At 47.8% G+C, this 13,147-nt stretch overlaps 2 protein-coding genes across 5 annotated transcripts in view; one reads left to right on the top strand and one right to left on the bottom strand.

Moving 5' to 3' along the window:
* The window catches only part of LOC139249446 (zinc finger protein 154-like), a 293,366-nt gene that overhangs the window by 21,890 nt on the left and 258,329 nt on the right, over positions 1-13,147 (top strand). The window lies entirely within an intron of this gene.
* LOC139249440 (zinc finger protein 432-like) lies at positions 5,660-12,746 on the bottom strand. The gene is made up of 2 exons (XM_070872399.1): positions 12,659-12,746; positions 5,660-7,527 (listed from the first exon to the last, which is right to left on the bottom strand). Exon 2 carries the CDS (start codon positions 7,190-7,192, stop codon positions 5,987-5,989), a length of 1,206 nt encoding a protein of 401 aa, XP_070728500.1. The 5' UTR covers positions 7,193-7,527; positions 12,659-12,746; the 3' UTR covers positions 5,660-5,986.

The raw sequence follows: 13,147 nt of genomic DNA, 5'->3' as shown, positions 1-13,147 counted from the left end.
TAACACCCCTATTCAAGTAAGGAGGGAGGCAGAGAGTAGGAAACCATAGACCAGTTAGCCGACCATCGGTCATTGGGAAAATACTGGAATCCATCATGAAGGAATTAGTATCAGGACATTTAGAAAATCATGTTGCAGTCAAGCAGAGTCAGCATGGTTTTATGAAAGGGAAATCATGGTTGATAAATTTGCTGGAGTTGCTTGGTGATGTAATGAGCAGAGTGCATAAAGGAATACCAGTTGAAGTTGTATATTTGCATTTCCAGAAAGCATTCGATAAGGTGCCACACAAAAGGTTACTGCACAAGCTAAGAGCTCACGGGGTTGGGGTAATATATCAGAATGGATAGAGGATTGGCTAAGTAACAGAAAACAGAGAGTCGGTATAAATGGGTCGTTTTCTGGTTGGCAAACTGTAACTAGTGGGGTGCTGCAGGGATCAGTGCTGGGACCTCAACTATTTACAATTTATATTAATGACTTGGATGAAGGGACCAAGTGTAACACAGTCAGATTTTCTGATGATACAAAGATAGGTGGGAAACCAAGTAGTGAGGAGGAGACAAGGAATCTACAAAGGGATATAGATAGGATAATGAGGTACCAACATTTAGAGAAAAAATGGGATGAGGCCCAACAAGCTAAATTTAGGGAGCTAGGAGTTAAATTAAAAAGTAGGACCTCAAAGGTAGTAATCTCAGGATTGCTACCAGTGCCACGTGCTAGTCAGAGTAGAAATAGCAGGATAGTTAAGATGAATATGTTCCTTGAGCATTGGTGCAAGAGGAAGGGATTCAAATTCCTGGGACACTGGAACCAGTTCTGGGGGAGGTGGGACCAATACAAACGGTCTGCACCTGGCAGGACCGGAACCAATGTTTGCTAGTGCTGTTGGGGAGGGTTTAAACTAATACGGCAGGGGGATGGGAATCATTGCAGGGAAACAGAGTAAAATGGGGGCAGAAGCAAAAGGTAGAAAGGAGATAAGGAAAAGGGGAGGGTAGAGACATCAAAGGCAAAAATCAAAAAGGGCCACATTACAACATAATTCTAAAAGAACAAAGAGTGTTAAAAAAAAACAAGCCTGAAGACTCTGTGTCTCAATGTGAGGAGCATTCATAATAAGGCGCAGATAGCTGTTAACGGATATAATGTAATTGGGATTACGGAGACATGGCTCCAGGGTGACCAAGGCTGGGAACTCAACATCCAGGGGTATTCAATATTCAGGAAGGATAGACAGAAAGGAAAAGGAGGTGGGGTAGTGTTGCTGGTTAAAGAGGAAATTAACGCAATAGTAAGGAAGGACATTAGCTTGGATGATGTGCAATCTGTATGGGTAGAGCTGCGGAACATCAAAGGACAGAAAATGCTAGTGGGACTTGTGTACAGACCACCAAACAGTAGTAATGAGGTGGGGGATGGCAGCAAACAGGAAATTAGGGATGCATGCAATAAAGGTATGGCAGTTATCATGAGTGACTTTAATCTACATATAGATTGGGCTAACCAAACTGGTAGCAATACGGTGGAGGAGGATTGCCTGGAGTGTAAAAGGGATGGTTTTCTCGACCAATATGCCAAGGAACGAACTAGAGAGCTGGCCATCCTAGACTGGATGTTGTGTAATGAGAGAGGATTAATTAGCAATATTGTTGTGCAAAGCCCCTTGGGGAAGAGTGACCATAATATGGTATAATTATTCCTTAAGATGGAGAGTGACACAGTTAATTCAGAAACTAGGGTCCTGAACTTAAAGAAAGGTAACTTTGATGGTATGAGATGTGAATTGGCGAGGATAGACTGGCGAATGATACTTGAAGCATTAATGGTGGATAGGCAATGGCAGACATTTAAAGATCACATTGATGAACTTCAACAATTGTACAACCCTCTCTGGCATAAAAATAAAATGGGGAAGGTGGCTCAACCGTGCTAACAAGGGAAATTATGGATAGTGTTAAATCCAAGGAAGAGGCATATAAATTGGCCAGAAAATGCAACAAACCTGAGGACTGGGAGAAATTTAGAATTCAGCAGAGGACAAAGGGTTTAATTAGGAGGGGGAAAATCATCATCATAGGCAGTCCCTCGAAATGAGGATGACTTGCTTCCACGCCAAAAAAGGATGAGTTCACAGGTGTTTTAATAAATGACCTAATATTCCAGGTCCTGAACTACATCCCAAAGGGTGGAAGATGACTGTGTATACATTTTTTTAACGTATGATGGCCGTTGCACACCAGCCACCACACGGGCTTGACAGAGCTAGGTCTTGGTCCAGTGGCGAGGATTAACCAGGACGACTGGAGACCAGCTCTGCTGCATGGACCTAGTGCACACACATATCGCAGTGTGGGCAGGAGCGTGCTGCCCCTGGGCCCCTGGCCCTGAACTCACACCTCTCCTGGGCCCCAATCACATCCCTCCAGTCTCTCGCCGCTTCTTCGCCCCGACCTCACCGCTCCTGCTGCACCGACCCAGGGTCCAATCATCAACCTGGACCTTGATGACATCACTCTTTGCTGTCTTTGCAGCTCGCACTGCTCCCTGAAGCTGCATGCCTCCACGCTGCTCCCTGGGCCGCACGCTGCTCATTTTATGGCCCTGACCTGTCATAACATATCCCGATCTTCCAATATAACACGGACAGGGTATCTGGTCATTTATCACATTCCTGTTTGTGAGAGCTTGCTGAGTTCAAATTGGCTGCCGCGTTTTCCACATTACAACAGTGACTACACTCCAAAAGTACTTCATTGGCTGTAAAGCGTTTGAGACATTTCGTGGACATGAAAGGCGCTATATCAATGCAAGTCTTTCTTTCTTAATACAAAAGCAAAATACTGCAGATGCTGAAGTCTGAAATAATAACAAACTGCTGGAAATCTCAGCAGGTCAGGCAACATCTGAGAGAAAAAATAGAGTATGAGAGGAAGCTTGCAAGAAACATAAAAATTGACTGCAAAAGCTTCTATAGATATGTGAAGAGAAAAAGAGTAATGAAAACAAACGTAGGTCGCTTGCAGTCAGAATCAGGTAAATTTATAATGGGGAACAAAGAAATGGCAGACCAATTGAACAAATACTTTGGTTCTGTCGTCACTAAGGAAGACACAAATAACCTTTCAGAAATATTAGAGGACCGAGGGTCTAGCGAGAAGGGGGAACTGAAGGAAATTCTGATTAGTCAGGAAATTGTGAGTGAAATTTATGGGATTGAAGGCCGATAAATCCCCAGGGCCTGATAGACTGCATCCCAGAGTACTTAAGGAAATGGTCCTAGAAATAGTGGATGCATTGGTGGTCATTTTCCATCATTCTATCGACTCTGGATCAGTTCCTATGGATTTAAGGGTAGCGAGTGTAATACCACTTTTTAAAGAAGTGAGCGAGAAAACAGAATTAGAGACCGGTTAGCCTGACATGGGGAAAATGTTGGAATCAATTATTAAAGATGTAACAGCAGCGCATTTGGAAAGCAGTGACAGGATCGGTCCAAGTCAGCATGGATTTATGAAAGGGTCCAAGTCAGCATGGATTTATGAAAGGGATTTATGAAAGCATGCTTGACAAATCTTCTAGAATTTTTTGAGGATGTAACTAGTAGAATGGACAAGGGAGAGCCAGTGGATGTGGTGTATTTGGACTTTCATAAGGCTTTTGACAAGGTCCCACAAAAGAGATTAGTGTGCAAAATTAAAGCACATGGTATTGGGGGTAATGTATTGACGTGGATAGAGAACTGGTTGGCAGACAGGAAGCAAAGAATAGGCATAAATGGGTCCTTTTCAGAATGGCAGGCAGTGACTAGTGGGGTACCGCAAGGTTCAGTGCTGGGACCTCAGCTATTTACAATATACATTAATGATTTAGACGAAGGAATTGAATGTAATCTCTCCAAGTTTGCAGATGACACTAAACTGGGTGGCAGTGTGAGCTGTGAGGAGGATGCTAAGAGGCTGCAGGGTGGCTTGGATAGGTTGCATGAGTGGGCAAATGCATGGCAGATGCAGTATGATGTAGATAAATGTGAGGTTATCCACTTTGGTGGCAAAAACATGAAGGCAGAATATTATCTGAATGGTGACAGATTAAGAAAAGGGGAGGTGCATCGAGATCTGGGTGTCATGGTACATCAGTCATTGAAAGTTGGCATGCAGGTACAGCAGGCAGTAAATGGCATGTTGGCCTTCATAGCGAGAGGATTTGAGTATAGCAGGGAAATCTTATTGCAGTTGTACAGGGCCTTGGTGAGGCCACACCTTGAATATTGTGTACAGTTTTGGTCTCCTAATCTGAGGATGGACATTCTTGCTATTGAGGGAGTGCAGCGAAGGTTCACCAGACTGATTCCTGGGATGGCAGGATTGACATATGAAGAAAGACTGGATCGACTCGGCTTTTATTCACTGGAATTTAGAAGAATAAGAGTGGATCTCATAGAAACACAAAATTCTGATTACTTGCTGTATTTGCATGCTAACTTTTTTAGTTTCATGTAGAAGAACCCCCAGATCCCTCTGTACAGCATTTTGCAATCGTCCCCATTTAAATAATTTTGTTTTTTCTTTTCCTACCAAAGGGGATAACCTGACATTTAACCACATTATGGTCCATCTGCCAGATTTTTGCTCGTTATAGAAACATAGAAAATAGGTGCAGGAGTAGGCCATTCGTCCCTTCGAGCCTGTACCTCCATTCAATGCTTTCTCCCCATACCCCTTGATCCCTTTAGCTGCAAGAACCACATCTAACTCCCTGTTGAATATATCTAACGAACTGGCCTGAACAACTTTCTGTGGTAGAGAATTCCACAGGTTCACAATTCTCTGAGTGAAGAAGTTTCTCATCTCAGTCTTGGGATTGGACAGGTTAGATGCAGGAAGAATGTTCCCGATGTTGGGGAAGTCCAGAACCAGGTGTCACAGTCTAAGGATAAGGGGTAAGCCAATTAAAACTGAGATGAGGAGAAACTTCTTCACTCAGAGAATTGTGAACCTGTGGAATTCTCCACCACAGAAAGTTGTTCAGGCCAGTTCGTTCGATATATTCAAAAGGCAGTTAGATGTGGCTCTTGCAGCTAAAGGGATCAAGGGGTATGGGGAGAAAGCATTGAATGGTGGTGCAGGCTCGAAGGGCCAAATGGCCTACTCCTGCGCCTATTTTCTATGTTTCTATAACGGGCAAAAATCTGGCAGATGGACCATAATGTGGTAAAATGTCAGGTTATCCCCTTTGGTAGGAAAAAGAAAAAACAACATTATTTAAATGGGGACTATTGCAAAATGTTGTAGTACAGAGGGACTGGAGGTTCTTCTACATGAAACTCAAAAAGTTAGCATGCAAATACAGCAAGTAATCAGGAAGGCAAATGGAATGCTGGCCTTTATTGCAAAGGGGATGGAGTATGAAAGTAGGGAAGTCCTGCTACACCTGTATAGGGCATTGGTAAGACCACACCTGGAGTACTGCGCACAGTTTTGGTCTGGACTTGTCTCGATTCCCATGCCGAGGGGATTGCTACACCAGATGGGAGGGGCAACATTTGGGGACACGGATTCCCCACCAATTCCCATTCCCCTTCTTTCTGGTGGATAATGGAGGGGCCACTGTGTGTAATGTGCAAGTCAGTAAGCATTGTCAGTAAGCTCTTTCTAATTGGACATTTTATTCAGTGGAAACTTTTACACACTATTGTAGATTTTGTACCAAAGATCAATTTAGGATTAAAGTAAAAGTTCATAATTTTATTGCAAACTGACTTTCTGTTGAGAGTTGCTGAATTAAGAGAAAATATAACACACCATGTTTCTTAAATGGACACTGCAGCCCCGAGAACACAATCAGCAGTATATCCAGAATATTAAAGTCCAGCCCAGTTATAGGGTTATTAACATCAAACAAATCCCAACTGTCAGAATGAACATGGTTCAGTTGGGATGTGATTAACAGCAGTAATAACAGCAGATACCAACCCCTGCAGTCACTTGTGAACTCGCTGATGTGTCAGCAGGTGGGATGACGTAGTGAATCCCTTCCCACACTCAGAGCAGGTGAACGGCCTCTCCCCAGTGTGAACTCGCATGTGTATCAGCAGTTTGGATGACGTCGTGAATCCCTTCCCACACTCAGAGCAGGTGAATGGCCTGTCCCCAGTGTGAATTCGCTGGTGTTTCACCAGGTCGAATGAACAAGTGAATCCCTTATCACACACGGAGCAAGTGAATGGCCTCTCCCCAGTGTGAACTCGCTGGTGTCTCAGCAGGTCAGATGATCGGGTGAATCCCTTCCCACACTCAGAGCAGGTGAACGGCCTCTCCCCAGTGTGAACTCGCTGGTGTGTCAGCAGGTCGGCTGAACATGTGAATCCCTTCCCACACTCTGAGCAGGTGAATGGCTTCTCCCCAGTGTGAACTCGCTGGTGTGTCAGCAGGTGGTATGACTGAGTAAATCCCTTCCCACACTCAGAGCAGGTGAATGGCCTCTCCCCAGTGTGAACTCGCTGGTGTATCCGCAGGATGGATGAACAAGTGAATCCCTTCCCACACTCAGAGCAGGTGAACGGTCTCTCCCTGGTGTGAACTCGCCGGTGAGCTACAAGTTGGAATGACCCAGTGAATCCCTTCCCACACTCTGAGCAGGTGAATGGCCTCTCCCCAGTGTGAACTCGCTGGTGTGTCAGCAGGTTGGATGATCGGGTGAATCCCTTCCCACACTCAGAGCAGGTGAACGGCCTCTCCCCAGTGTGAACTCGCTGGTGTGTCAGCAGGTCGGCTGAACATGTGAATCCCTTCCCACACTCTGAGCAGGTGAATGGCTTCTCCCCAGTGTGAACTCGCTGGTGTGTCAGCAGGTGGTATGACTGAGTAAATCCCTTCCCACACTCAGAGCAGGTGAATGGCCTCTCCCCAGTGTGAACTCGCTTGTGTATCCGCAGGATGGATGAACTAGTGAATCCCTTCCCACACTCAGAGCAGGTGAACGGTCTCTCCCTGGTGTGAACTCGCCGGTGAGCTACAAGTTGGGATGACCCAGTGAATCCCTTCCCACACTCTGAGCAGGTGAACGGCCTCTCCCCAGTGTGACTGCGTCGATGAATTTCCAGTTCAGACGGTGATCTGAATACCTTCCCACAGTCACCACATTTCCACGGTTTCTCCATGGTACGGGTATCCTTGTGACTCTCCATGGTTGGACGATGGGTTGAAGCCTCGCCCACTCACACAACACGTTTACAGTTTCTTCGTGCTGTGAATGGTGCGATGAATTTTCAGGTTGTTTAAATGGTTAAAGCTCTTTCCACAGGTAGTGCACTGGAACACTCCCTCGGGTGTGTGTGTCTCGGTGCTTTTCCAGTCACACTGATGTTTGAAATCTTTTCCAACAGACAGAACAGGCAAACATTCCTCCTTCCACTTTCAAAGGCCGATGATATTTAGGTCCTGATGAATCGATTGACTCTGTCAGATCTTGACGTGATGTTTGGTTTGTGTTTCCTGTCTGAAAATTTCCCCTTCTTATATTCTGTAAAAGGAGATAATAAAACTCATCGCTGTCAGTACAAGACAGAAATTCAGGATAGACACATCTAGTTTCCATGGAACATTCTTTCCTCTCTTGTTCTTACAAAGCTGTAAATCCCTATCCCACACATTGTTCCCCCTGTTGTGCTGAAATCCAAACCCATCGCACATTTCTAGACTGTTTCTCCTCCACTTCCAGTTTTCACCACCAATTCTGGCTGGGTTCAGTTCTACACTCACTGGTTCCCCTCCCTCTCCACCCCTGAAGGTGCTGAGTCCGGCTGGGCCCAGTTCCACATTCACTGGTTTCCCTCCCTCTCTTCCCCTAAAAGTGCTGACTCTGGTAGTCGCCAGGACTGTCAGTGTTTACAGAGGATCCCCAGAAGTGCGTCTATATTTACAGGGGGTCCCCGGGAGTGTGTCAGTGTTTACAGAGGATCCCCAGAAGTGTGTCAGTGTTTACAGGAGGTCCCCGGGGGTGTATCAGTGTTTACAGGAGATCCCCGGGGATGTGTCAGTGTTTACAGGGGATGCCCAGAGAGTATGTCGGTATTCATAGAGGGTTCCCGTGAGTGAGTCAGTGATTAACAGGGGAAATCCCGGAGTGCCTCAGTGTTGACAGGGGGTCCCCAGAGGTGTGTCCGTATTTACAGGGACCCCCGCTATTGTGTCGGTGTTTATAGGGGGTCCCTGGGAGATGTCAGCATTTATCGAGAGTTCCCGGGAACGTGTCAGTATTTACTGGGGTCCCCGGGAGTATGTCAGCATGTACAGGGGGTGCCTGTATTTACAGGGGGTCCCCGGGAGTGTGTCAGTGTTTACAGCTGGTACTCAGGAGTGTGTCAGTATTTACAGGGGTTCCCCGGGTGTATGTCAGTGTTTATAGGGGGTCCCCAGGAGTGTGTCAGTATTTACAAGTGGTCCCTGTGTGTCAGTGTTTACGTGGGTCCTCGGAAGTGTGGCAGTATTTACGTTGGATCCCCGGGGAATATGTCAGTGTGTACAAGGGGTGTTGCCAGGAGTGTGTCTGTATTTGCAGGGGATCACCGGGAGTTTGTCTGTATTTACAGGGGGTCGCCGGGAGTGTGTTGGTTTTTACTGGAAGTTCCCGGGAGTGTGTCAGTATTTACAGGGGATCCCCGTGAGTGTGTCACTATTTACAGGGGATCCCTGGGAGTGCGCCTGTATTTACAAGGACCCCCGATAGTGTGTTGGAATTACAAATAGTCGCCAGGACTGTGTCAGTATTTACAGAGGATCCCCAGGAGTGTGTCTATATTTACAGGGGGTCTCCAGACGTGTATCGGTGTTTACAGGGGGTCCTGGGAGAGTGTTGATATTCATAGAAGGTTGCAGTGAGTGAGTCAGTACTTAGCAGGGGGTCCCTGGGAGTTTCTCAGTACAGACAGGGAGTCACCAGGGGTGTGTCAGTATTTACCGGGAGTCCCCGGGAGTGTGTCAGTTTTTACAGGAGGTGTCCCTGGGAGTGTCTCAGTATTTACAGGAGGTCCCCGGGGGTTTATCTGTATTTACAGGGGTTCCCCAGGAGTTTATCTATATTTACAAGCAGTCCCTGTGAGCGTGTCAGTTTTTACATGGGTCCCTGGGAGTGTCTCAGTATTTACAAGGGGTCCTGGTGACTGTATCAGCGTTTACGGGAGTCCCCGGGAGTGTGGCAGTATTTACAGAGGATTCCCGGGGATTATGTCAGTATGTACAGGGGCTGCCCCCAGGAGCGTGTCTGTGTTTACAGGAGGTCCCCAAGGGTGTGTCAGTACTTACAGGGGGTCCCCGGGAGTGTCTGTGTTGACAGGGCAACCCCGGGAGTGTGTCAGTATTTACAAGGACCCCCGATAGTGTGTTGGTGTTTACAGGGAGCTGCTGGGAGTGTGTCAGTTTTTACAGGGGTCCCAGGGAATGTGTCAATATGCACAGGAAGTGTCTGTATTTACAGGGGATCCCCGGGAGTTTGTCTGCATTTACAGGGGGTCCCTGGGAGTGTGTCGATTTTTACTGGGAGTTGCTGGGAGTGTGTCAGTGTTCACAGGGGATCCCCGGGTGTATGTCATTGTTTACATCAGGTACCCAGGAGTGTGTCAGTAATGACAGGGTGTCCACGGGAATGTGCCCGAATTTACAAGGACCCCCGATAGTGTGTCAGTATTTACAGGGGTTCCCCGGGAGTGTGTCAGTGTTTACAGGGGTTCCCCGGGAGTGTGTCAGTATGTACAGGGAGTGTCCCAGGAGTGTGTCTGTACTTACAGGGGATCCCCAGAAGTTTGTCTGTATTTACAGGGGGTCCCCGGGTGTGTGTCGGTTTTTACAGGGAGTTCCTGGGAGTGTGTCTGTATTTACAGGGGATCCCTGGGAGTGTGTCAATATTTACAGGGAATCCCCAGGAATGTGCCCGTATTTACAAGGACCCCCGATAGTGTGTCGGTATTTACAAGTAGTCACCAGGACTGTGTCAGTATTTACAGAGGATCCCCAGGAGTGTGTCAGTGTTTACAGGGGGTCCCCGGGAGTGTGTCAGTGTTTACAGGAGGTCCCCAGGGATGTGTCAGTGTTTACAGGGGGTGCCCGGAGAGTGCGTCAGTGTTTACAGGGGGTCACCGGGAGTGAGTCAGTTTTTACAGGGGTCCCCGGTAGTGTCTCAGTATTTACAAGGGGTCCCTGTGACTGTGTCAGTATTTACGGGGGTTTCCGGAAATGTGGCAGTATTTACAGCAGATCCCCGGGGAATATGTCAGTGTGTACAGGGGTTGTCCCAGGGAGCATGTCTGTATTTACAGGGTATCCCCGGGTGTGTGTCAGTATTTAGAGGGTGTCCCCGGGTGTGTGTCGATTTTTACAGGGAGTTCACGGAGAATGTGTCGGTATTCATAGAGGATTCCCGTGAGTGAGTCAGGAATTAACAGGGGATACCCGGAGTGTCTGAATATTGACCGGGGGTCCCCAGGGGCGTGTCAGTATTTACAGGGACTCCCGCAAGTGTGTCGGTGTTTACAGGGGGTCGCTGGGTGTTTGTCAGTATTTACCGGGAGTCCCCGGGAATGTGTCAGTTTTTACAGGGGTCCCCGGGTGTATGTCAGCATGTACAGGGGGTGTCTGTATTTACAGGGGTTCCCCGGGTGTGTGTCAGTCTTTATAGGGGGTCCCCAGGAGTGTGTCAGTATTTACAAGTGGTCCCTGTGACTGTGTCAGTGTTTACGTGGGTCCCCGGAAGTGTGGCAGTATTTACGTTGGATCCCCGGGGAATATGTCAGTGTGTACAAGGGGTGTTGCCAGGAGTGTGTCAGTATTTACAGGGGATCCCCGTGAGTGTGTCACTATTTACAGAGGAACCCTGGGAGTGCGCCTGTATTTACAAGGACCCTCGATAGTGTGTTGGAATTACAAGTAGTCGCTAGGACTGTGTCAGTATTTACAGAGGATCCCCAGGAGTGTGTCTATATTTACAGAGGGTCTCCAGAGGTGTGTTGGTGTTTACAGGAGGGCCCGGGAGAGTGTTGATATTCATAGAAGGTTGCAGTGAGTGAGTCAGTACTTAGCAGGGATCCCCAGGAGTTTTATCTGTATTTACAGGGGTTCCCGGCAGTGTCTCAGTATTTACAAGCGGTCCCTGTGAGTGTGTCAGTTTTTACAGGGGTCCCCGGGAGTTTCTCAGTATTTACAAGGGGTCCTGGTGACTGTATCAGCGTTTATGGGAGTCCCCGGGACCCCGGGAGTGCGGCAGTATTTACAGAGGATCCCCGGGGACTATGTCAGTATGTACAGGGGCTGCCCCCAGGAGTGTGTCTGTATATACAGGGGATCCCCAAGGAATGTATCAGTATCTACAGGAGGTGTCCCAGGGAGTGTGTCAGTATTTACAGGGGGTCCTTGGGATTGTGTCGGTTTTTACTGGGAGTTCCCGGGAGTGTGTCAGTGTTTACAAGTAGTCGCCAGGATTGTGTCAGTATTTACAGGGGATCCCCAGGAGTGTGCCTATACTTACAGGGGGTCCTCGGGATTGTGTCAGTGTTTACAGGGGGTCCCCAGGTGTGTGTGCGTATTTACAAGGACCCCTGATGGTGCGTCTGTATTTACAGGGGTCCCTAGGAGTGTGTCAGTGTTTACAGGGGGTCCCTGGGGGTTTGTCAATGTTTACAAGGAGTCCCAGGGAGTGTGTCAGTATTAACAGGGGCCCCAGGAATGTGTCTATTTACAGGGGTCCACGGGAGTGTCTGTGTTTACAGGGGGTCCCTAGGGATCTGTCGGTATTTACAAGGGTCCCTGAAATTGTGTTGATATTTACATGGGGTCCTTGGGAGTGTGTCAGTTTTTACAGGGTGTCTCCGGGGAGTGTGTAAGTAGCACAGGGAGTCCCCAGGAGTGTGTCAGTATTTCCAGGGAGTTCCCGTGGAGTGTGTCAGTATTTACATGGAGGCCCCGAGGAGTGTATTTACTTACTTGGTGACTGAGGTGAACTCGCCCCAGATGTTGGGGCACCCTCTGCTGGCTATGAGCCCGGGCTGGGCCCAAGGACACGGGAGCGACATCTAGCCTGACATCTATAAAAGATCGGACAGAGACTGGTGCCACAGAGGAGTCAGCAATAAATGTCTTCTCTTAACTAACCCCTGGTGTTCTCCAATAATATCCCAAGATCTCCTCCTTTTTGAGGCAATGACCCCCACTCTGGGATGTAAGGTTTTGCTGACAAGCTATTCGCCTGTGAAGGGCTTCACAACCAACCCTAAACATTGCCTCTCCCGTGCACAGGCTCTAGGCACACACTCCATACACGCTTACCCCCCTCACAAGGGTCACAGAATCGTAGAAATTTACAACACAGAAGGAATTCATTTCAGCCTATCGTATCCACGCCGGCAGACAAAGCGCTATCCAGCTAAATCACATTTTTCAGCCCTTGGTCCGTAGCCCTGTAGGTTACAGCACTTCAGGTGCACATCCAAGCAATTTTTAAAAGTGGTGAGGGTTTCTGCCTCGACCACCCTTTCAGGCAGTGAGTTCCAGACCCCCACAACTCTCAAATTTCCCCTCAAATCCCCCTACCAATTACTTTAAATCTATGCCGAATGGTTGTTGACCCTCTGCTGAGGGAAATAGGCCCCTTAGTGAGGCCTCACCTGGAATAGTGTATTCGGTTTTGGTTTCCTAATCTGAGGAAGGACATTCTTGCTATTGAGGCAGTGCAGCGAAGCTTCACCAGACTGATTCCCGGGATGGCAGGACTGACATATGAGGAGAGACTGGATCAACTGGGCCTTTATACACTGGAGTTTAGAAGGATGAGAGGGGATCTCATAGAAACATATAAAATTCTAACGGGACTGGACAGGTGAGATGCGGGAAGAATGTTCCCGATGTTGGGGAAGTCCAGAACCAGGGGAGATATTCTAAGGATAAGGGGTAGGCCATTTAGGACTGAGATGAGGAGAAACTTCTTCACCCAGAGAATTGTTAACCTGTGGAATTCCCGACCGCAGAGAGTTGTTGATGCCGGTTCATTGGATATATTCAAGAGGGAGTTACGGTCAAGGGGTATGGAGAGAAAGCAGGAAAGGGGTACTGAGGGAATGATCAGCCATGATCTTATTGAATGGCCGACTCCTGCA

Source organism: Pristiophorus japonicus, unplaced genomic scaffold (genome assembly GCF_044704955.1).
Source record: "Pristiophorus japonicus isolate sPriJap1 unplaced genomic scaffold, sPriJap1.hap1 HAP1_SCAFFOLD_313, whole genome shotgun sequence".
Classification (NCBI taxonomy): domain Eukaryota; kingdom Metazoa; phylum Chordata; class Chondrichthyes; family Pristiophoridae; genus Pristiophorus; species Pristiophorus japonicus.
This window is presented reverse-complemented; position numbering and strand designations above follow the sequence as displayed.